Below are 24,666 nucleotides of genomic sequence, written 5' to 3' on the forward strand. Positions count from 1 at the left end.
TTTTGCCAGCCGCTAATTTATGGGGGGAGAAATTCGTTGGACCCCTATTTGTCGTTCGGCCCCTGATCAAGCATGAGCTTCGCGGAAAAAACGAGCGTGTTGCCCCTGACGAGAGGAAGCTGATGATACGCAATTTTAAGGTCCTAGGTCATTGATTGACCTTCCAGGTCGGCTCAATGACCCAAAAAGTCGGAAAATCGAGACCTGTCAGAACTTCGTAAAGTGAGGATGTTGTGGAGTTTGTCGGGGTACTGATCACGAATTTTATCTAAGTTTTGATCACAGATGTCTTCGTGCATTTAGGCCAGGTCGGGTCAGGTCAGGTCAACCAATAGGCGTCCTGTCGGGTATTTATAGTAGGCATCAACAACCACTGACAGCTTCGTAACATGTTACGAAGGCACCAAAATTACTTGGTATATGTTCAAATGGTTGCGAAATTCTAGCTACAATGTATAAAATTGATAAACCTGTACTGAAAATGTCATCGCGATCGGCCGCTTTTTGCGCGAGTTATTCGCGAAAACCCGAGGAAAAGGGGGGTCCCCTATAAGTGCGAAGGTTAAAATTGGGTAGCAGCGTTTTCCTATCGTCACGGGTAGCACGTTCATTTTTCTAACGCAAAGCTCCAGCTCATATTTCAGAGGCCGAGAGGCTGGGGTCCGACCGGCCCCTCCCCGTTTACCTTAGCTGTTATGAAAACGCCAATAGAGGGGCGACGGTTAGCGTTCGATTTTTGAACCCTGAGACCAAACAGGCGTGATGTCTGTCCCATCAAGGGAGACATTAATTCTAAGATACGGCTTTCTCAGAGGCCCCCATTACCCCCCGCCGAGGGGCTCCATTACCCCCAAAGGGGGCCTGCCCCACCATTTGCCGACCCCTGCCTTAAGCCCTCCATCGTCGCATGGCTGTCCTCTCACCGTTTAATGTCGTCTTCTTATTTACCATCTCCCCGCCACCCCGCCCAGGTCGTACGAGGAGGAGATGCTTCAGATGAAGAACAAGCTGCTGCAGCGTCACGAACAGCTACGGCGACGGCTGGCTCAGAAACTGGCCAAGGCTCGCGGCGAGACACCGCCACCGGACCTGCCGCCTCCGCCGCCGGCCGCCGCCGCACCCGGGCCTGGCGCCGCTGCAGCGCGAGCACCCGGCTCCGGCCGCTTCGGTGAGTCGGTTGTCGGCTGTGAGGGCGTACGTGATTGAACAGGGATGGATTGGTCGTTTTGAGCTAGATGCTTCCTTGTGTATTGTGTTACCAGTGGTGCTTTCCTGTATGTGAAATAAAATGTGTCATTTTTTTTTTTTTTTGCTTAGTTGTCTAGTATGCGACGTAAGCTGTACCATTTTACTTCTACTAGTTGTCGTTTTGTTCTCTGTTTTTGAGTTACTTTAACTAATTAGAATCGACCTATGATTCCCTATTTTCCATCAATCCATGAATAACCGACGAATTGCTGCCGTGTAGCAGTCCTTCGTCATGTCCCTCACCCCCGAACGTGAGCACCGCTCCCCCTCTGACGTGAGCACCGCTCCCCCTCTGTCACAGACGAGGAACAGTCGGGCAGGGGTGAGCGCGGCGACTACGACGAACACGGCGGCTACGGCGAGGACTACGGCGAAGGCTCCGGCTACGACCGGGAGTACGGCGAGAGCGGAGCGTACGGCGGTCGTGGCGGCCGCGGTCGGGGGCGAGGCGCACGCGGCCGCGGCGGGTACAGCGCTGAAGACCGCGGCGGCCCTCAGGACGATGACTACTCGTGGGACGGACCCGGCGGGCGCGGCCGGGGCCGTGGACGAGGCCGGGGAGGGCTCGATGAAGGATTCAGAGGCCGCGGTAGGGGCGGCTACGATGGTGACGGACATGAACGCGGCCGGGGCCGGGGAGCCCGCGGCCGCGGCCGTGGTGGCTACTCTGCTGAAGATGACTACAGCCACGGTGATTACTATGAGGAGGAGGGTGGTTACGGCCCGGGCCGCGGTGGCCGCGGAGGACCCCGCGGCTTCCCGCGCGGTGGACCCCGCGGTGGGCCCCGCGGCGGCCGGGGTCGTGGCGGGTTTGGCCGCGGCGGAGGGCCTGGAGGAGGATACGGAGACGAACCGTATGACCCAGCCGACCCCGGCAGTTACGACTATGACGGCGGCTACAACGACTGGGACGGCTACGCCGACGAGTGAGTTAATGGAAGAACTGGGTGCAAAGTAATCGATACGCGACAGTTTTTTTTTTTAATTTTTAACTCATACACACTACTGTCAAGTAGTCCTAGCCCCTAGGTTAGCATATTATTAATACTGCTGTCTTAACATTGCGTTGCCGTGCATTATCCAGCTCTGCCGTATGGTAACAAGTGGCCCTCCACATTGTTCCATCATATCAGGACTATCTATTTCCCCGACTGACTCCTGTGCACGCCGTTCGTTTCGCAGCGGCACCGGCCCCAGGGAGAGCCGCGGAGATCGACCGGGAGAGTCCGCAGACTCGTGGCAGGACCTCGGTGGAGGGCTCAAGGGACGCCCGTTCTCGTCTGCGCCGTATGCCAGGTAAGGAGACTAGCCCCGGTTGTAGTGATGTCGGGGTCTGGTTCCTATGACAGTCGCTTCTAGCGTCCACCAAGCCTGACTGTTTACGCGTGGAAACCAAACTAATACATATATCTGCATCTTCGCAACCGGCCGCCTGCAAACAGTGAAGTTTTATGAAATTTCAAATTATGACGTCCCGCGGGCGAATTGATCAGCTGCTTACGCAGAGCGTAGGATTCTGTGTTTTGTTGGAGTGCATTGACAGGGGACTGATAGTCCCAATTTTTTTTTTCTTCAAGAAATCAAATCTTATTAACATTGAGCGCTTTGTAGGTGATAATAAGTAACCACTCGTTGCTTCGAGCACGGGAAAACGGCCCCCTGTGTGAGGTGCGCCGAGTCGCGGATGGTGTTTGTGTCTATCCGCTTATTGTGATGTCAGTTTGCCATACTTTCAAAACCTCCGCAGCCTGCAGGATTCGAACCTGCGCGGGGAGACCCCATCAGATTTCGAGTCTGACGCCTTAACCACTCGGCCAAGACTGCACCCTGTGCGGTCAAGTACTGCCACTTTATTTATATCGACAGGATAACACAGATCCCCTAAACTTCATGCAATAATGAACTCGCTGGATTAGTTAGCTCGTCGCGACTTGTCACGTTCTCAATCTGGTAACAGTAATTGGCAGGATTCCGACGAAGGTCTTGCCATTGAGAACCAGTCGGGTCACACGTCCAATATCAGCTGAGCAGGCTGTGGCTAATTATTTTGTATTCGTCGCTCACTGACCAGCCTCCCAGCCCGCTCCACGCCTACACGGAAGGTCGTCTGATCAGTCGCCTGACCGTTCTGTTTGCCTTCACAGCGGTGGACCCGACAAGGGAGGCGAGGGCGATGACCATGCCGTCATCGACTACGGCCACAAAAACGCCCTGGACGTGGTCTCAAAGTTCGACGGTGAGGCGATGGGTGGGGGTCTTGGGTGCGGGTCTAGGGTCAGGGAGGAGGGGTATTTTGACGCCCTTTGGAAGTGCAGTCAGAATTGGTATGTGACGAGCTCAGAAAGTTAGGTACCTGTTAGTGTTGACTTGAAGGGGTCATTTATGTATTGCGGTGTTTTGAGTCGTTCTAATTGATGGTAGCAGATAAATGGAATCACAACACACACACTATTGATTACAGTGCTTGTTTTCAGCTTTTCTCAGAACTCCATAGTTTGTTGTGCATTTTAGACACCACCTGAACCAAGGTTTAATCTTAACAATCTTCGAACCACAGAACTAACCATGCGGCTCTCGCTGACGTCCTGCCCTGTCTCAGGTGGCGGTCCGCCGCCGTCGCTCAAAGACGCCATCGAGAGTGTGTACGAGGCGTTCACGCGGCCAGTGCGCGAGCAGTCCATCTCCTCCATCGCCTCTGCTGACCGGCTGGTGGGTCTGGGTGTGCCAGAGCCGGTACCGCCCCCGCCACCGCCGCCGCCGCCGCCCGGACGCCACTCGTACGGCAGAGGTGAGTCGATCTGTGGGGAGATAGACAAGGTGGGAGTGTGGCATATATCGACACCTTTTTTTTAAACCCCACATCTGTTCTCCGGTGAATTTTCGGGAAGCACGAAAGATCTCTTTTTAGAAGTGTCCAATCGTCCGATCCTGATCAAATTTGTGTGTTCGTAAGCTTGCTCTGGCATTGCTTGATCTGCCAAGACAGACAAACTTGAGAAAAATCGAGTGACTGTACCTTTTTTGAAGGTTTCTAAACAACTTGTCTGAACTTCACGGGAGAACAAATGTGGGGTTTAAAAAAGGTGTACAAAGGTGTAGATAAAAAGGTGTAGATATGGCTGAGTAGAGGGCTGGGAATGATTCAAAGTTAATGGTGCTGGTGCATTTGATGGTCTCACTGCTTTAGTAGATTGCAGTCAACATGAACGTGTTGGAGAAGCTCATACCATCGTGTGGCAAATCGCACGCAAGTACGGCATTCTACGTCCACAGTTCGCCGTTATAGTTTGCCTGCAGTGTCACCTCTTTTCGTCTCCTGCCTACAGATCCGGACGGCTACGGCCTGGGCCCCAGCCACCCGGACGACTACGCCGACCTGGGCCGGCCGCCGCGGCGCAGTCGGTCCCGCTCGCCACGGTTCCGCTCCCGCTCGCGGTCTCCGCGGCGCTACTCACCCTACCGACACCGGCCGCGCTCGCGGTCGCGTTCGCCGCCGCGCCGCAGCCGCAGCCCGTGGCGGCGTGGCTACGACTCTCCCCCGCGCCGCAGCCGCTGGTCGCCTCCTCGTGACCGGCGGCCTCCCTCCGACGACCGGCGACCCCCCTCCGACGACCGGCGACCGCCCTTCGACGACCGGCGACCGCCCTTCGACGACCGCCGACCTCCGTACGACGACCGCCGGCGGATGGACGACCGGCCACGGGACCCGTACGACCGACCGCGAGACCCGTACGACCGACCACGGTCTCCGCACGACAGGCATCGAGATCGCTACGACCGGCCACGGGATCCGTACAGTCGTTCACGGAGTCCGTACAGTCGTCCGCGCGAGGTGCCCCTCCGATCGCTGAGTCCGTCTGACCGGCCGCGATGGCCGGGTGATCGGGTGCGGTCGCGGAGTCCGGGCCTGGGCAGGGGCCGAGGTGGCGGAGTAGTGTACGACAGGCCGCGGGGCCCGGGAGGCGGCGACGATCGTTTCCGCTGGGTGAGGTGAGTTGGACGAGGTGTCATTGTATTCAGCGGGTCAGGTAATCTGGTTATGGGGTAATATTGGTAGCATTCAGCGCGCTGAGCTATCAGCCAAATGATGAGCAATAATTATGCTTAACCCGCGCCCTGCTGGGGGGGGGGGGGGTGTTTGAACACCCCCCCCCTTGTGGTTTTTCGCGAATATCTCAAAAACGGCGGCGCGGAGCGCCGCCGTTTTTGGTACACCTTATCATACATCAATTCTACACATGTGAAAATTTCAGACCAAGGTCATTCAAGGTCAGGTCACCAGGTCACTTGAAGTGACCTCACCTCATAAAAAGTTTCAATGTCTGTCATAGCTACACCGAGTGACCGATCGCTTTGAAACTTTCAGCGATTGCTAAGAGCAATAGCATGTACAAAATGTATATCTCAGAATTCTGATATCGATGACCTAAGGTCAGGTCAATTTTGCGACCTCCCCATTATAAGTCAATGGGAGAAAATTGAAATGCGCCTCTTTTGGACGAAAGGCGTTATAAATACTCCCAAACATTGAATTACAAGTGGTTGAGACACACTGAACATGAAAATGGTGTCCGTGACCCCTGTTTATGCCCTGAGGTCATCTTAGGTCACGAATGGTATCTAACAGTTTTTCGCAAATAACTTTTGATAGAGGCATGCTAGAGCGATGAAAACGCCTTAGATGTGTTCAGCTCGACGATACGGATCGACTGATATGCAACATGACCCTTTCCGGTCAGGTCATGACCTTGACCTGAGGTCAAATTTTCAAGTTGACCTTTCAAGGTCAAGTTATAGTTCATTCGATGCGTCTTGACGAGAGGAACACGATGCCGGTAAAAGTAAGCTCGTACAAGGTTTGGGTCAAAAGTTATTGCAGAATAACTGTTTCCGAAAAAATCGGCTATTTTTGCAGTTTTTGCCCCCTGCAGGCAAAACCGTTGACGTTAGGTCAAATCTGAGGAAATTACTCAGAATGGGCGTTAATAGGGCTATCGAATGCGCTTCTCCGCGGCGCTGTAGCTCTATTGGTTCCCGAGTTATGCGTTGGCTTCTTGGAAATTGTTGACATTCTACCTGGAAATCGGCGAAATTTTGCCTTCAATGACCTCTGGTGACCTGACCTTTGACCTGACCAAAAAATTGACCGAAGTAATTTCCTCATTATTTTTGACGTTCTTTCGAACGCCGCCTTCCGCGTATCGCTACGTGGCCCAGGAGCCGAGTTATAAGGGGGGGGGGGTGTTCAAACACCCCCCCCCCCAGCAGGGCGTGGAAATCCAGGACCCCCAGCCGGGCGCGGGTTAATGATATGATCTTCGATCCATCATATTCCGTCTTGTAGTCAGTTTCTCATTTTAAAATAGTTACCTTAGAACCTGGTGCGAGTTTTTCGTTGCTATCTTTTTTTCTTTAATGTAACAGTAAGTATCCGCTATTGACCTCCTCCCCCGTCTCACCCTCAGGCCGGGAGCTGTGCCGCAGGACCCGGGCTCCCCGACTCCGCGTGCTCCGCCTGCTCCTCCCGCTCCCCCGGCCAACCCCCCGGCTCCACCCCAACCGGAGCCCCTCTTCCCGACTGTGAACGTCAAGGATCTGCTGCAGCCGCCGGGTCGACTGACGCGGCCCTCCAACCTGGTCATCATACTGAGGGGGCCGCCCGGATCGGGTGAGAAACTCATGGACTTGAGGGCGTATGTTGTTTGGATGAACGGACAGCAGTCATCTGACAAAAAAAAAAACTGCATTAGATTTGGCGGCAAATAACTGGTCTAAAAATTTGAGCGATTATCATAGTTATGCCTGTCTAGAGCATTGAGAATGATAAACGATGCACAGATAGCAATATTTTTGCCGGCCTTGTGACTGTTACTGTCACAAGCAGCTGGCCTTAATCAAACCTTCAGCCAGCTTTTTATTCCATTCGGTCACGTGCTTAGTTATGCTCCCACAGTACCAATTGCCAGTCCATTTTTTACTTCAATTGTCCCCGCAGGCAAGACGTACACGGCGAAGCTGATCAAGGACCAGGAGGTGGCGAACAAGGGCAGCGCGCCTCGCATCCTCTCCCTGGACGACTACTTCTGCACGGAGAAAGAGAAAGCCGTCACCGACCCAGACACCGGCAAGAAGGTCACCAAAAAGGTAACGGAGGCGAACCGCTGTACTTATACTCGTAATCGTTTATCAACCAGGATCAGAGGATGAATTTGACTGGCGGGGTGAAGGGATGTATCGAGGCTTTGTGTTCCAGGTAGGTATTCTGCCACGAAACATATGCTTTGTTAGTATTATGATAGCTTCGCTGAATCGCCTTGCGCCAGTTTGAATGGCGGTGCTGTCTTTACCATGGCCTTGCATGCCACCCTATTGTGTCGAACCGACCACTCATCACTCTATGATGTGTTCGTGATGACCTGACTCTGACCTCCCCGCCTTCCGCAGGTGATGGAATATGAGTACGACGCGGCCGTGGAGGAATCGTACCGCGTCTCGCTACGGAAGGTCTTCAGGAAGACTGTCGACGAGGGCTTCTTCCATTTCATCATCGTTGACTGCGTCAACGCGCGGACCAATCAGTACGACGAGATGTGCTCGTACGCCAGCGCTCGCGGCTTCAAGGTGCGTATGAGGGTGGTGGGCCTGAGGCATGGATGTGATGACTGGGGATGACGTATGGCTGGCGGAGGGCAGGTATTATTGGAAATACTGAGCAGTTCCGGGGATGGTTTACCGGAGGAGGATATGCTGGGTGGGCTGAGCTGAGATGGAGGGTAGTTGATGGACTTTGTTGGTTTTTCTTTGAAGGAGTGCGGGTATTGAATGATACAATTTAGTCGTAGCTCACGTCGTGTGTTAATTATGAAGTACGTTATACTCAAGGTCGTGCTACATGATGTATAGCTAATCTTTTTTTGCTCGCCGACTCCCTGCTAATCACTATTCCCTCCGTGTCCACTAGGTGTACATTGCCGAGATGGACATGGATGTGGCCACGTGTCACAAGCGGAACATCCACGGCCGATCTCTGGATGATATCCGAGAGGTGGTCAAGAACTGGCAGCCCACGCCTCGACACTACATCAGGGTGGATGTGCGACCGGTGCTTCAGGACGACAGCATCCAGGAGGTAGGTCCTGCTGCCGTCGGGCGTGGGGTTTGGGTGATTTGGTCCGTGGCTGAAAATGCTATGAGATGTGACCGAATCGGGTATCGGGGCGTTGATTTTGTCGCTGTGTCCTGTCACACCGTGATTATTCGGACGGTAGGAGCGGGAAAATGTAATAATTGCATGCCTGATGGCACAGATTTCTGTCACCAGGACTAGTTGACTTTGGGCGGTGACCCTTGCCCTCAGTACTAGTCGAGTACGAGTCCAGGTAGAAGTCAGGGTCTTTTTCAAATATGGCCAGAAAGAAGTACATTTCGTGAAACAATGACACATAAAGGGTGAAGTATTAGTGACAGCGACAATGATAATGCAAATGTTGAGCAGTGCTATGAGATAAGAGGGTTGAACATGTGTTTACGTGCACCGACTGAAACCCACGGGCGGCATGTCATCGCTTTATGAGCTGGGCGTGCTCGCCGACCTGGTAGCAAACTTCCTTCGGGAGTGGAAGTGGCAGGAGGCTTTGATAAACCAGGTTTGGCAACCTGGTCGTAGGCCTCACGCCGGAATAAGTTATTTCGTATCAAACCAGGTTTGGCAACTTGGTCGTCAGCCTCACTCCGGGATAAGTTATCGCGGTGTCAGGTTTGGCAACTTGGTCGTCGGCCTCTGGCAGATCGCGACGCGAGGAGGTTACCTTCCGTCGGCTTGTACCGGGCATACCGGCCAGGTACCCACCGGTACCTATGGGCACCTTATTGGCGTCAGCTCTAAACCTTATTGTGTGAGATGTGACAACTTTCGGTCCGAATTGTCTTGATGGAGTGCCAGAGACTGAATCTGACCGGGCCTGCGTGTCGCTCAGCTCTTACTGAGCATGCCCGTTGGTGACAATCCCCTACGTTTGGTTCCTCCGGTACTCTTTCTTTCGTTCATTACGGCCTTCGGACTACGGGTGCTTTAAATCCCCAGCTTTGAGGAAGTAACGTTACAACTGGGCGTGATATAACCTGGTAGCTGGTGCGCCATTACGCCAATTCATCATCAGTACCATCAGCAATTCATCGATGTTTGTGTCCGAAGTAGCCCCGAAGAGTGTTGAGGCGAATCTTGAAGAAAACATGGTGCTAGCACGGCCCAATTCTCAGGAAACAGTACAGAACGCTGCCGCCCCAGCCTCCTCAGTTTTCGCCAGCCGATCGCCACTGGTAACGCTACAGCTACCTGACCTTCGCTTAGGCGTCTAAGACAACCAACATGCTATTAGCCTAGTCTGGCATAATCAAACGCTTGACTTGCTTATCGACAGGGTGCACGTAAACACTATGTTCACCGCCTTTGGCTCACAGCACTATCCATTGTTCGATTCCCGCAATAGCATTGTCGCTGTCGCTGGCACTTTTACCCTCGGGTGTCATTGTTTAACGAAGTTTCTTTTTACTCAGCTGGAAACGGCCGCTGAGAACATCAAAGCGGAGGGACTTCGTATCGCTGAGCTGCTCAAGAATTACGATCAGCTTCTTCCTTCCGATTACCGAGAGTGTGGTCCAGGCGCCAGCTCATACTCCCGAAGTAGTCCCCTACGCTCCAAGAACGGGGGCAAGATGCACCTCATACTGGGCGACTCCTTCGCGCAAAGAGCCAGGTTTCAGCCCGCCGATCCTGAAGACGAGATTTTCAGTCGCTGTAGAGGCGGAGCCACATGGTCATCTGTACTCGGGAAGATTGCAGAGGATCTCAACGACTGGGCTGCTATGGTACAAGAGACAGGAATGGACCGGGGCAATTGCGCCATATGGCTGAGTGGCAACGACGTATACACGGGCGTCGCTCGTCCCCCGAACTTTGATCGTGAACATTTGGAGGAAGTGGCGCAGACGGCCAAAGAGGTGATCACGGCGGCGGAGGCAGCGTGTGTGAGGGTGTTTGTGCTCGGACCCCTGCCGCGATACTGCGCCGACCTGCCCGGATCCGCCTGGGAGAGAACGGCAGCCTACCACCTGGAGCGTGCTCTCCTGAGAAAGAGCCTCAACGCCGACACTCAGCTGCTGAAACCGGGACGAGGCATCACAAGAAAGTTTCAAGGCCGGCACTCGCTGATGGACGGCTGTCTTAAATGGTTCGCGCCCGACCGCATGCATCTGTCGCCTCTGGGGTACCTAAAACTGGCGGGCCATATGCCTGACTGGCTTCGTGTAGGCTACTCGGAGAAGTCCGAGAAGTCTGAGCAGTCTGAGAAGGAGAAGTCTGAAAAGTCTGAGAAGTCCGAGAAACCCGAGAAGCCTGAGAGCCCTGAGAAACTCAAGATGTCTGAGACCCCCAAGAAGCCTGAGAAGTCTGAGAAGCCCAAGGATCCCGAGAAGTTTGTCAAGTCTGAGATGCCCAAGGAGCCCGAGACGTCTGTAAAGTCTGAGATGCCCAAGAAGGCCGAGACGTCTGTAAAGTCTGAGATGCCCAAGAAGCCCGAGACGTCTGTGAAGTCTGTGATGTGCGAGAAATCTGAGAAGTCCAAGAAGCGCAAGAAGTCCAAGAAGGCAAAGAAGCCGAAGCAGTGTGTGGTATCGAGTGTGGTATCGAGTAATCTGATTCAGCTCTAGTGACGAAATGTGCTGGATGCTCTCACATGCACATCATGCGATGGCGTTTTATTTGCGTGCCGCGGCGTGTCCTGGTAGACTGAAGGATAACGTTTCGTATGTTTCTTAGTTCCAGAGAAATGCTGTTTTTGTTCCTCGGTGTGTAGTATGTCACACAGTTTGTGTACTGATGTTTCCTCTCGGAGCCCTGTGCGTGGGCCGGGGACGCGTCCGCGCACCGGGCGCCTGGCCGCAGCCCTGCCGCGCGAGCTCGCGTGGAAGGTGGAGCTTGTAACCCGGAGAGGTGCCGCGTGCAAAAGACGTGTTAGCCGGGAACGGTCTGCGTCTAGTAACGGTCAAATATTCCACCCTGCTGTTTGGGGAAAGCTCGGTGTTCTGAACCGGTGTAGCACTCCCCAAAACATTGTTTTTTGTATTGTTTCTGTTCAACATACTATACAGTCCATTTGTAATTTGTATGCATCGCTGAGTTTGTATCGCTGAGTGATCCGGAGCCATACAACACGGCTACATACACGTTACACACTGTTGCTATTCTATAAAATGTATCGGAAATAAATGCGCGTTTTCGCACTGAAATCCCTTCGAACTTGAAAGATCACTGTATAAGTGACGGGGGGTGGGGGTCTCAGGTGGGTGTTTACTGTTCAGTAACAAAATGGTAATAAAAGGCAAGCTGGAAATCGGTAAGAAAATTGCTTCTCACAGGGAAGTCCCAAGGTGGATTCTGAAAGTCGGTCTCGGACGCTACGGGGGGGGGGGGGGCGCACCCTCCAAACGTTTTTCCAAATAAAAAGATCGTTTCGATTGTTTTTGTGCAATTAAAAGAAAATCTTTCCTCATAAATTTGTTATGCTCTCTTTCTTGACTAGAAAAAAACGACGAAGTTTTCATCGAATTAGACGCTGCGATGAAGGCATTCGACCCTAATGCTCTAACCCCTGGGATCCACCAGTGGGGAAGTCGAAAACTACAGCTGCGAGATAGTATGAAAAGTGACAGCCAGAACCCACGCTAAGCAGAGCACGCTGCCCAGGCCCCGGCCCCGGCCCCACAGTCTGGGTGGGGCGCTTCCAGGGTTTGGATGCCAAAGTTCACAGCTAACAACATGTTTTTATATCCGCAAGCCCTTTATTAAGCCGTTTGGGCGTAAAGGGCAGCAGAAGGGGTGGAAAACTGCGTTAGTCGCATTTCGCGCCCTTTTATTAACCCGCGCCCTGGTGGGGTCTGTTTATAACGCGACCTGGTGGGGGGGGGGCTATTTTTTGCCCCCCCCCCCTCGTATCTCCGAAACTACTGGACGGATCCGCAAAATTCAAACGGCGTTCGAAAGGCCTGTTAAATTTGTCGAGGAAAACCAAATTTCATTGACCTCGGGGTCACCGATGACGTCACAGGTCAGGTCAAAGATGAAATGTTTCACCGTTCACGGGTCTTCTAGGGAATGCGCTATAACACCGAGGAAAACGCATTTTGTCGAGAATCAGCGATAGGGCGTCAGTTGCCTAGTAGATATATTACTATTAGAGGTCACTGACAATACCAGGTCAGGTCACAGGTCAGGTCACCAAGGGTCACAGGTCAGGTCACATGAGCCCAACTTTACTAAGGTTGTGTGATGCATGTTTTATGGCCAATTTTTCATTTCCAACTCAATGGTATTGGTTATAAGACTATCAGGTACGGCTTAGGTCACTTTCTGGTGAATTTCAGGTCAAGGTCAGGTCAAGGTCAGGCCAAAAAAGGTCAAATTTTAAAGTTGATAGTTTTGCATAAAATGGGTATTGATTCGATGCAGCTCGTCACGGAGAGTCTAATGGTGGTCTTTGTTTTGCGCTACGGGGTCTAGAATTGCTAAAAATTGAGTTTGAAAATTTGACGTCATCAATTTTGAACAGTTTTTTCGCTATAACTTCGCCAAAAAAAAAGAGGTATCGATCTCAAATTTGGTATGTGGATGGAAGGCGGTAAGGACTATCACATATATTCCGGTTTTTGCGAAATTCAAAAAACTTTTTGGATTTTGCGATTATTATATGCAAAAAAATTATTTTTTGATTTTTAGGGGTCAAAATCCAAAAATTTCAAAAATCCGAGATAGCAGTTTTGTAGCCCTGTTGATTCTACAGCTTTTATGTCTTAATCATTTTTCTGTATTTGCAAAGCTATAGGCCTGACAGCTCTTCCCGCGAAACCCTTTTTTGGGTCGAAAACGGCAGAACATGACGTCACTCTGACGTCATTTCCGGCCAACCTATCATAGCCTCTGGAAAAATGTTTGGTCACAATGTGTAAAATTGATGTCCGGGAGGGTACTGAAAGTTTGGTGACGATCGGCGCAGCGGTTCTGGAGATATATCAAAAAGTCTGGAGGGGGGGGGCAAAAAATAGCCCCCCCCACCAGGGCGCGGGTTAAATCGACCGCAGGTTGGATGGGGTCGCACCGGTGGAGTCAATGAGTCAGTGGTCGAAAATTGAATAATGGGATAAGTCAATGGGTCAATGGAGAAAATTGAAAGGCGCCTCTTTTGGATGTAATTCTAAACACTTAAAAGGCACCGTATTAATAGCAAAAATGACACACTGAACTGGAATATGGCGCCCGTGACCCCTCATGCATTAGGTCATCTCGGGTCACGAATGGTATCTAACAGTTTTTCGCGAATAACTTTTGATAGAGGTATGCTAGAGCAATAAAAACACCTTAGGTGTGCTCAGCTCGACGATGCGGATCGTCGAGATAGGCAATATTACCTTTTCCGGTCAGGTCATGACATTGATCCGAGGTCAAATTTTCAAGATGACCTTTCACGTTATAGTTCATTTAATGTGTCTTGGCGAGGGAAACACGATGCAGGTAAAAGTTAGCTCGTACACTGTTTTTTTTCTTCTTCAAGTTCTTGCATAAAAACGTTCTGAGAAATCGTCCATTTTGGCGGTTTTGCCCCCTGCAGGCAAAATCGTTGATCATAGATCAAATCTTCGTTAATTATTCAGAAAGAGTATTAAAAGGGCTATCAAATGCGTTTTTCGGGAGCGCGGTAGCTCTATTGGTTTCCGACTTATGCGCCGGTTTCTGGAAAATTGTTGACATTCGACCTGGAAATCGGCGAAAGTTGGCCTTCGATGACCTCTGGTTACCTGACTTTTGAACTGACCAAAACGTGACTAACTTCGTCATTATTTTTGACGCTCATTCGAACGCCGCCTTCCCCGTACCGCTACGTCGCCCAATAGCCGAGTTGGAGGGGGATGTTCAACACCCCCCCCCCCAGACGTGGAAATCCAGGAGCCCTAGCGTGGCGCGGGTTAGGTTAAATCTCGCCGGTATGGGTGTTTTGCCAGCCGCTAACGAATAGGGTGGAACTTTCCCCCCCCCCCATAAACGGTCCCTGATGGTGCTAGAGCTTCGAGGAAAAAACGAGCGTGTTTGCTCGTGATTAGAGGAAGACGATGCTACTGAATTTTAAGGTCCTATGCCATTGGTTGACCTCCCAGGTCAATGGCCCAAAAGTCGAGAAAACGGGACCTGTCAGATCTTCGTAAAGTGAGGCTGTTATGGGGGGGGGCGGTGTTCGGGGTGCTGATCACAAATTTCATGAATTTGATCACAGCTAAGGTCTTCATGCTAGTTTTAGGCCAGGTCGGGTCAGGTCAGGTGATGTCAACCAGTAGGGGGTCCTGCCGGCTATTCATAGTAGGTGTCAACCACCACTGGCAGCTTCGTTACATGTTACGAAGGCACCGAAACTACTTCGTAAATGTTCAAATGGTTTCTAAATTCGAAATCAGCTCCAAAAACTGGCATAGAAACGTAAAACTAGAAAAGGGACCCAAGGTCATCAAAGGTCAATGACCTGACCTGACCTTCACGTAACCTTGACACCATAATGCATGGGACCAACATCATTCTACATGTTTGAACGTTAAAAAAAAAAAAAAAACCACAAAAGGCTGCAACTGCGCGGATAAAGTGAGCCGACATACGCCGAATCGCGATTCCGGCCAAACCTAGTCTCAAGAAATAGGTCACAGGTCAAAGGTTATTTGGGTCAGATTCATGAAATTCTCAGAGTATGTGTAAAATTCATTAACTCGAGGCTACTGAAAGTTAAGTCGCGATCGGCCGCTTTTTGCGCGAGTCATTCGCGAAAAACCGAGCGCGCGAAGGTTACGTGGACACCACTGGACAGTAGTAATGGGCTTGTGTGATGGCAAAGTTCAGTCTGGCGGCTGAATCTGTGCGCCGTTTGGCAGCGGCCCTGCTGCCCACTGCACAATGCCCATTGCCCGGCGACAATTAGTGCGTACTTACGTATGTTTGTTTTCCCCTCAGTTTAACACCATCTCATCGGTCGCTCGGAGTCCCGTGCTCGAGGTCACCGACCCGGAGCCCCAGCGGTGGCTCGCTCGGCGCCTGCCACGCTCGGCGCCCCCGCTGCACCTCCTTATAGGAGACTCGGTGGCGCGGGATGCCGGCCTAAGATCCAGGCTGAACCGGCACCAGTTTCTGAGCCTGGCGAGAGGTGGCGCAACATGGTCCTCTACAGCCGATGAGCTCCCCGCCATCCTGGACCGCTGGACCTCGGAGGCGGAGAGACAGGGGAGGCGGTTGGGCGAGGTCGTCGTTTGGCTCACGGGTGACGATGTCTATAGCGGGTCAGCCATGCTCGCCGGCTTCGACGAGACCCTGGAAGAGACGGGCCGGCTCGCCAAGGCTGTCTGTCGGCACCTGCAGAGCCTGGCCCGGGTGACGGTGCTCGGCCCGCTGCCGCGACTGTCTGAAGAAACGTCCGGGAACGGCTGGGAGACGACGGCCGCCTACCACCAGGAGCGGCGCCTCAAGCACTCCCTGCCGCCGGGCGTGCACCTGGTCCTGCTGGGCCGGCAGCTGATGCGCCGCTCGGCAAGACGCTACCGCTTCGCCCCCGAGTGCGCCTCCTACTTCCGGAGTGACGGCGTGCACCTGTCGGCCGAGGGGTACGGCCGGGTGGCCGACGCCCTAGAGCTGCCCATCTGGCTGGCCATGACGGCGGCCTGCGAGGACCTGTGAGAACTGCCAGTGAACTGCAGAAGTGGACTTATGTTCAGCCCCATTTTGGTTGGGATGAGTTCTAATAACTTGGCAAAGTGAATTATTATTTATCGTGTTTTTGCCTGCTTGTACCGGCTCGACCGCCCGTGTTTCTCCTCGGCCAACACGCGGCCGCTGTGTGGCGACACGGCGTCTCTCGCTGGAGCGGGCTGTGCGGCGCGGACTCGTGCAGTAATTGGTCTGCAGCTGACCACGTGATCGCGAACCCAGGTCGGCCTGGGTCGCGCCGGCGGGGACCAGTCGGGCAATGGCTGCAGTTGTCGCGGCTGGGTGTGTCGGCCTCGAATGTATATGCGTTTGTTGGGGACGTCGGCAGTCTCGTCTGACGACATTCTGTCGGCTTACTCTGCGACGCATATACATTGGGGGGTCAAAATATGGCGTTACATCTGCCCTGCAAGCTTTCACAAACTTTTTTTTTTACCCAACCACCGATTACACAGTGCCGTAGATTTGTTAGCCGTGACCGTCTGAATGGCCGATCGGCGAGCACATTGTGGAGGCTGCTGTTTGACTTTCTATTTGAGCGTGCCTTGCACGGACGCTTTTCAATACGGCAACCCGCCTATTCAGGGAGGATAGGTGCCGAGTTGGTACTGGGCCGAGTCTGAGCCATTGCTGTTGTTGAGTTTTTGATGACCCAAAATACATACGGTCAATGTATTTAAACTTTCTTTGAGGCTGAGATTGCAGCACGCATATTTGATAAATATGTTATCAACGGATGATCTTATTCTAAGCAGATGCGAAGTAAAGGAACTCAAAGTAAACGTAAAATCTGATGCCACGCATCCGCATCCCATTTTCCCCTACTGGCTCAATCATATAAACGCCGTGGAATGGATATGGCAGCACTGGCTGAAGTTCAGCTGCAGAAAACGGCTATCAAATGCAAAATGGTTTTCACGCATTTCAGTCCATGGTATGTTGACAGTCCAAAGAATCATTTTGTCGACTCTGATAACCATTTGTCGGCACTGGTGTCACTGTCAATATTACCAAATGCCGTGAATAGAATAGTAAGGCATTTTATAAGATTGGGCCACTGTGCGTCATTGTTTGACACCTTGTATCGACATGCAACGCCAAGTAACAATACGTAACACCATGTAGTGTAGCACTTAGTTATAGCTGTGAACACCATTGTAACATAATGTGACCCTTTGTGACTCGCGGCTACCAGGTGGAGATGGAGGACACGGAGCCGGAGAAGCCGTCAGCCGGAAAGAACAACGACGAGCCAGCTGTACCCGGGGTGAGTGTTCTGGGGCGCCGCAGGTCTGCCTGGGGAGAGGGACGCTCGGCCGGGGGAGACGGACAGACAACTGGAAGAGGACATACAACTGGGGGAGGGGACAGACGACTGGGAGAGGAGGGCGGACGACTGGGGAGGCGAGATGTGATGAACAGCGGGCTTAGGAGACGGAGGAGCCGACACTGGTCAGGGGCAGAGTGGTCGACATTGGGTACCGGACGATAGCTGTGACGATACATGTTAGAAGTACCGAACGGGAAGAGGCGACGGTAAAAGGTTATTCGGGGTATGCATTTATGGGAAGCAATGACAGCTGGCGACATGGAATAAAGACGTTGCATGAACAGATGGGAATAGACATAAGTGTGGGTGCCTGTCCTGATACCACGAGTTCTCAAATCAACCACACTAGGGTTTGGGGGTGAATTCAACAGACTGTCGGTCGCAACTCACGCTGGAGACGAACATCAGACACATTATAAGACTGACGCGGTCGTGGCGGGACTGGCGGTGTGTGGACAACGATGACTGGTTCAGGACTTATGGGACTCTGACGACTGACGGTGGTAGGGTGGGTGGGGGTGGGGTTGAGGGAGGGGGTGGGTGTGAGTGATGTGTGCCCTACGAAATGAGTGAGTGTGTTGTGGTTGAGATGAAGCCAAGTGGTGCCAGTGGTCAGTGATCAGTGAAACGGCAAGACCAACAGTTCGTGGTGCAGTGTGATGGTGCCGGCGGAGAAGACAGTCCCCAGTCACTGTGCCCGTGTTATTTACTGTCAGTGAAAGGGTTACCCCTGGGTGACCCAGCCGGCTGGTCTGGAGCCATGCTCGCTGGCGATAGGAAGTCAAGTGCTGGTGTAGACGGTCTTTCATTTTTAAACCAGTTTGTGCACAATAACTGATCAGTGCTGATCGGACAGAAAATGTGAATTTAACTGTACCACTTTTTATGTGTATCCATTGTTCATTATAATTCTTGTGTTACATATCGATATTCGTTGAGCTGTTGTAACGCTGATTGTGGTATCCTTCATTGTCCACAAAATGTGTTATGACCTGTTTGGATGTACCGGAGTGTCAATAAACGGAACACAATGCCTGCAGCCCTGCACATCCACTAAGAACTATTGAATAAAGCGAGTAACCCTACGCATTGGATAACTCATAAGTGAACTACGAACAAAGTGTGGAAGTGCATAAGTGAACAAGTGCAGTGTTAAATTGGTGAAGTGCTTGGTGCATCGCTTTGCTTTGATGTGCGAATGTTTATTTTTATGATGTTATGATCCGTGCAATCTGTATGAAGATATATTCATGCGAAGTGATAGTGTCAGTCATGGTAGCACTAACACTGGTAAAATGTGTGATCATGTTTGAAGTCTTTGATATGTGACTTTGTTTTGTGCATGCATATCTTTGAAGATCAAAGCATCAGTGGTGAAATCACAAAAATGTCAAATAATATGCGTGGTTTCAAATTCTGCTCTGTGAAACGTCTCACTGCTCAAGCGAATCGTCATAAGTAATAAGTAGTACCGAATGTGTGTGCGGCACTCGCCTAGCGATGCGGCATCTCTGTAGTCATGCGTCCACTCTCAAACACTGCAGGAAGAAGACGTCACTGTCAGCAAGTGGGAGAAGATGGATCCGTCAGAAGAGCGACTAGGTAAGCACTTTTGGCTCTACATCTAAAAACCGTTTCGATCTTTTGATTTTTCTTCTCGTCTGATATTTTCTATTCATGCCTGATGGTTTTGCTGTGTGTTTGTGACCGTCCATCCGCCTTTGCGCCGCAGACAAGCTGGACGGTGTGATCGCTGCGCGGAAACGGAAGGACGCCCACCCGCAGACCATGGAGGACTACCTGTCCCTGCCGGACGACTACGAGAGTCGCACCGGCACCACCGGCAAAAAACGGGTACGGATAGACGCCGGATAAGCTAGATGGTGGGACGAAAGGAGCCAACTCAGTTCACAGAGTACCCTTGACCGGTTAGGTCGAATGCTGGCTTCTCTCTTCTTGGCTGGTTGAATTTCACAGACATACTGAAGGAACTGAACGAACCGAAAGATATCCAGTCAGATCCAATCGTGTTCTTGTTTACATTAGTGTCTTACATCGCTCATCTAGCGTGGCTAACCACCAGTCAGCTCTAGTCAGCAGTCAGCACCCCTGGGCCCTGAAATAAATGTTTGTATTTTCACGCGGGGGCACTTCATGATTTAAGTTTTTCTAGCTTTTTTTAATATTTATTTTTGACCAACGACACTTGGGTGACCGGTTTTGGCGACGGGCGCTGCCATCGCGTCTCCGGGTTTCCGCTGGACGCTGTCTGACCCGCCGAGCCGGTATGTTTCAGGTGCGCTGGGCCGACGTCGAAGAGAAGAACCAACAGCGCAAGATGCGTGACATGGGTTTCGTGGTCGGTCAGACCGACTGGAACCGCATGACTGACCCGACCTTTGGCGAGTCGGCCCTCACTAAAACCAAGTACATCTGAGGCGGCTTGCGGCGCGACCGTCCGCCGTTTTACGCCACTATGAGCATCCCATCCTCTCAGCCCTAGCGAGTCGTTCAGGACTGAGTGATATGGCTTCACAAACCGTTTGGACGCGTTTTTTCTGGACATTTTTGCGCGGCGTTGAGGCTCTGCGACGGAGCCTGATGACGTTTGTGGTATTAGTGTGGTCGGTTAATTCGGCTTATGGAGGGACGTCTAGTTAGAGCGAGACGGACTCACATTTTATCATCGCAACGTTCCGAATGGGCGACGCCCAAACAAACTCAGTGTCATTGACTCGGTGTCGTTAGTGGTTGGTCGACAGGGCAGCCGACCGATTACGCCCGACTGTGGCTTCGTAGGTGTGTTTGGCAAGTGGTTGTATGTCTGTTTGGAGGTCAACTGGAACCTGAGTTTGGTCCATTTTGCGCCGTGTGTATCGAGGGCCCATCAGTGGGGTCTCCCGATCTACTCGATGTGAATTGCGGATGGTCAAAAGAAAGCTTGGTTTGAGAGGTTTAGCCTGCGTTACCGATAATACATTCAGTGGACCCAAAACTACAAACAATCCTCAAAACTGCTGCAAAGCTGCCGATGCCCTGGGGCGGTGTAAGCATGATCATACCGGCTGAGAGAACGATGCCTTGTACTGCTGTGGCTGACTGTTGCCGCTTACCAGGTGAGTTTAATTTCGAATTTTCGCTGTCTCAGCAATGTTGTGGAAATGATGGGAAATTATTTACTAGTTACGTATACGGCACACCTTTCGATGTGCTTACTGCGATTATTGCATCATACAAGTGAATTCCGCAACCGTTTTCGCTGACCGCTTTATCCAGCATGCCAGCTAATTAGCCAAAAGACCGGCGAAGTTTTGACGGACGGGCAAATTACCAACTCTCGGTTGTAAATGGCCAGCTGACATTTATATTTACCAATGGGACCCAGTGAAATAAGAAACTTATAAGCTGCAACGTTTATAAAGAAAATACGCCTTAAGATAAGTACCCGATTGATCGCAATCAATCAGTCACATTTGTGACGCATGAAAAAGGAATGAAAGCTAACAAAGAAGTTGGGATGAAGGGTGATGTTTGAAGCTAGACCGCGAACGCAGCCGCCCATAGCGACATTTATCTGGCATACATATCAGTCAATAAAGTCGATAACAACCGGTGACTAAAACTGGCACCGCCAACTATTTTTTATCGGAGTTTTTTTGTGTTGGTATGCCATCTGTTCGGTACAAATGTTCTGTCTGTAGTCTGTACCTGTGGTATCCGTGCCGCCCATCCACGTTTCGCACCGCGGTATGATCCGTTGCTGACACCGCTCTGTGTTTCAGGCCGCGGCTGAAGGCGTCTGTCCAGCGCCGGGGCCGTTCCACATGAGCAATTGGCCGCCTGGTCCGCCGCAGGGCACTGATGAGACGTCGAACGCCGCTCCGGACTCGATTGCGGCTCCAGCGGCTGATGAAGCGACCGTTTGGCCCTCCGACAGGGGGCAGCGGCCGCCGCTGCCGCCTGGTCCACCACCGAACACAGATACCGACACTCAGCAGCAGCAGCAGCAGCAACAGCAGCAGGACTGGTCGGTACCAGCTGCGGCTCTCGGCGCGGCGCCGAGCCCCGACCCGCGTCCGTCCACTCCGTCCAACCACCGGCCGCCGCTCTCCCCGAGACAGCAGTCGGCCTCGCCGCACCGGCTGATCGGACCCTCTCTGCCCGGCGGTGTGATGACTCCTCCGTGGCAGCCCCCGCCGTCCCACTCTCCTCGACAGCCGTCTCCCTCTCCCCGACACACTGCGTTTTCGCCCCACCAGCCGCCTCCCCGCCAGTCGGTATCTCCACACCAATCTGTCCCATCTCCCCTTAAGTCTTTCCCGCCTCCACAGCATCCGCCCCCGTCTTCCCGACAGTCTACCCCGTCTTCCCACCGATCTGACCCAGCTTCTTACCAGTCTGCACCGTCCCCATCTCCCCATCGGCCGTCTCCATATCCACGCCAACCTGTCCCATCTCCCCATCATCAGACACCGCCTCCCAGCAATGGTTCTCAGTCTCCCCACCAACCTGTCCCATCTCCCCATCATCGCCTGCCCCAGACACCGTCTCCCAGCCATTCTTCTCCGTCTCCCCGCCATCAGACACCGCCTCCCCACCAGTCTTGTCTATCTTCCCGCCATCAGACACCGTCTTCCCGCCATCATACACCATCTCCCCGCCATCATACACCATCTCCCCGCCAGCTGTTCCCATCTCCCCGCCATCAGACACCGTCTTCCCGCCATCAGACACCATCTCCCAGCCATCAGACACCGCCTCCACATCAGTCTTTCCCATCTCCCCGCCATCAGGCACCGTCTCCCCGCCATCAGACACCGTCTTCCCGCCATCAGACACCATCTTCCCGCCATCAGACACCATCTTCCCGCCATCAGACACCGTCTCCCCGCCATCCGTCGCCATGGCAGGCGGGCGCGGCGCCGTGGAATCGACCACCACCGACCCCCACAAACATCCAGCCGACCTCCCCCGGGGTGGCGGGCGGGTGGCGGCCGGCGGCGCCCCAGCCGGCCGCGCAGAGTCGCTGGTCTGCGCCAGTGCCGCAACTGGTGTGGCGCCAGAGGCCTCCACAGCCACGGCCGGCGCGCTGGTAGTGTCGTATCGAAGACAGAATCATCGCATCAAAGACATAATTCATCAAAGACAACGGTGGAATGAGTGACTTACGTGTCCATGTAGTGGGTCGGTTTGGGCGGAGAGTTCTGGAGATTGTACAAAACGCGATTGAGGTGTCCTGGCACTATGTGCTACTCCCGCGATGTACGTTTTTGGCGTGACGAGTTCCAAGGAACCCAGAGGTGCTCAGTAGGAAACGAGGTCAATTATGGCGGGTTTTATGCAATACTGCTGTGTCTTGGAGGGACGATGTTTCGGTGTATGTAGTTACGATTGACGATATGCCTTTTAGTAGCTTAGTTTAGTCAGCTGTTTGACCCTGCTCTATTGGAGCTTATTAACTGCCTAATATGTGTTGAAGTGCATTAATATTATTTTGTGCTGTGATTACCTAATCGTTTTTGCTACTGTTCTCGTCAAGTTTTACTTGTCTTTGCAAAGAATCTAGTCGATGCTAGAATGAAGTCTTTCGATTTGCTTGCTCACGCGTATCATGCATAATGTACATTCATCTGTGATGTTATTTTAGTGAATTGGTTATGTCGAAGCCTTTTAGGTTAGGGTCAATGATGCATCTTTCTGTATCACCTTGGTAGAAAGACGTCGCTCTCAGTCAGAGCCTATTGATTGGTGATATTTTAGAGCTTTCTTGTGTTCATGCCTGGTCTTCTGGAAATGTTTTCGAATGAGGTACATTTGAACTGCTGAAATACAGGTACGAAAAGTGCAGTTCTATTTCGTTGATCCTGATACCGAGATAGGGCAAGTCAATATCTCGTCTATACATTAGGCGTGACAGGTATAACCAGCTCCTCGATTGCTGCATATTGCAAAATATTGACCGGCTACGTATGTGTTATCCTTTATAGTGCTGACTCTGAGGACTTGTGGCACGATGTCTTGAACGGTATCAGTAATGCGAAGATTGACTTTCCTTTTCGCTTATTCGTCCCGCATTTTCACAGCTGCCGGAAAAGGTGGGGGGGGGGGGGATTTCTGCGTGCTATGTAACGAGTAACGACGTCTAGAGTGCCGAAGGAGTTCACCATTGTCCAGGTGCCACGGTGCCTTGCTGTTGTCCATCAACCCTGCCCCTGGTAAGGTAATTAAACTTGAAAAAGTCTGCCGCTTGGCGTGCAGGAAGTCTGTATGCGGCAAATGGCATCAGTCGTCCGGAACGATAATTGAGGTACCGAGGCTTCTGCGTCGCCTACTGATTTCCCCGAAAAAGACAGTATGGGTGGCAGGCAAATTCAGCAAAATATGCAAAAATAAATACGGACTGACGGCATACCGCATAAGTGTAACTTTATATCTCTTTGTGGGTGCCCAAGCACCCCCAATCCTGAGCTCAGCACCCCCTGCCTCCTTAAAGCACCCCCAGCCTCCTCAAAACATTCCCAGCTGACTCAAGGCCCTCAATAATCAGTAGGTATTTCCATCTCCTAGTACTGTAATGAGCTCAGTGAATCATGCAAATGCTATGCTTACTCAATTCAGTGACTAAGAGAATATACATTGAATAAATTGCCACAAATTAAGACGCATGATACTTGTGTTTACATTACATCTGATATTATGGTGCTTGGGACGAAGTAAGATCTCCAATGTAAGGGACATACTGTATGTAATGTAAGGGACATATATTACATTATGTAGGGACATAATGTAATATTTCACGAGAACCATGTCCGGAGAGTAACCATCGAGCCTGTCCCGTCAGGCGTCATGTTGGATAGCCCTCACTATCAATATAAGCTCATTCGTGCAGAGCTATGCAGACCAGGCTGCCTAAGCGCGGACCTTCCAAAAGTCCAGTAGGGCTTGAATTTAAATTTTAAACCAAACGTGTTCTGAAATATGTTCAGGAACTTCCGTGATTATTAATGCATTGGGTGAGCCAAATTCGTTTTACAGTGGCGCTATTAAAACAAGCTTTCGAACCGATTTAACATCATTTCTTGCATGATGCCTGATGGCTACAATAAAAAAGAACAGCTGAAAAAAATATCTACGAAAAATATGGCATGCCTTTCTGAAAGCTATTGAGCACCCCCAATGATTTTTGGAAAACTACACCCATGACTGACGGGAGTGAAGCCCTGCCCAGTGCCCACTAATAACCGATCAGCTTGTGAGAGGGGATTCGCGGTAATGAAGGAAAACTCGTCCATTTTTT

At 51.9% G+C, this 24,666-nt stretch overlaps 1 protein-coding gene and 1 non-coding gene across 6 annotated transcripts in view; one reads left to right on the forward strand and one right to left on the reverse strand.

Annotated features, from left to right (window-relative positions):
• LOC122379170 (collagen alpha-1(I) chain-like) overlaps positions 1 to 22,832 on the forward strand; it is a 31,944-nt gene extending 9,112 nt beyond the window's left edge. For 2 of the 5 annotated variants that reach the window (XM_043361129.1, XM_043361131.1), the window contains 12 exons: positions 972 to 1,168; positions 1,550 to 2,174; positions 2,431 to 2,544; positions 3,393 to 3,484; positions 3,848 to 4,036; positions 4,575 to 5,238; positions 6,714 to 6,916; positions 7,244 to 7,392; positions 7,693 to 7,869; positions 8,210 to 8,377; positions 17,235 to 17,306; positions 21,152 to 22,832. In XM_043361129.1, coding sequence (XP_043217064.1) covers positions 972 to 1,168; positions 1,550 to 2,174; positions 2,431 to 2,544; positions 3,393 to 3,484; positions 3,848 to 4,036; positions 4,575 to 5,238; positions 6,714 to 6,916; positions 7,244 to 7,392; positions 7,693 to 7,869; positions 8,210 to 8,377; positions 17,235 to 17,306; positions 21,152 to 22,465 — 3,964 coding nt within the window. In that variant the 3' untranslated portion in view covers positions 22,466 to 22,832. Of the gene's footprint in view, positions 1 to 971; positions 1,169 to 1,549; positions 2,175 to 2,430; positions 2,545 to 3,392; positions 3,485 to 3,847; positions 4,037 to 4,574; positions 5,239 to 6,713; positions 6,917 to 7,243; positions 7,393 to 7,692; positions 7,870 to 8,209; positions 8,378 to 9,804; positions 11,491 to 17,234; positions 17,307 to 18,913; positions 18,972 to 19,101; positions 19,224 to 19,665; positions 20,375 to 21,151 lie in introns of those variants that run through there. The other 3 variants (XM_043361133.1, XM_043361130.1, XM_043361132.1) reach the window with 3 other exon arrangements.
• Trnas-cga lies at positions 2,991 to 3,072 on the reverse strand. Its single transcript has one exon. It is a non-coding gene; the product is annotated as a tRNA-Ser (tRNA).
• Positions 22,833 to 24,666: the final 1,834 nt, after the last annotated feature.

Source organism: Amphibalanus amphitrite, unplaced genomic scaffold (assembly GCF_019059575.1).
Source record: "Amphibalanus amphitrite isolate SeventyFive unplaced genomic scaffold, NRLGWU_Aamphi_draft 000073F_arrow, whole genome shotgun sequence".
Classification (NCBI taxonomy): Eukaryota; Metazoa; Arthropoda; class Thecostraca; order Balanomorpha; family Balanidae; genus Amphibalanus; species Amphibalanus amphitrite.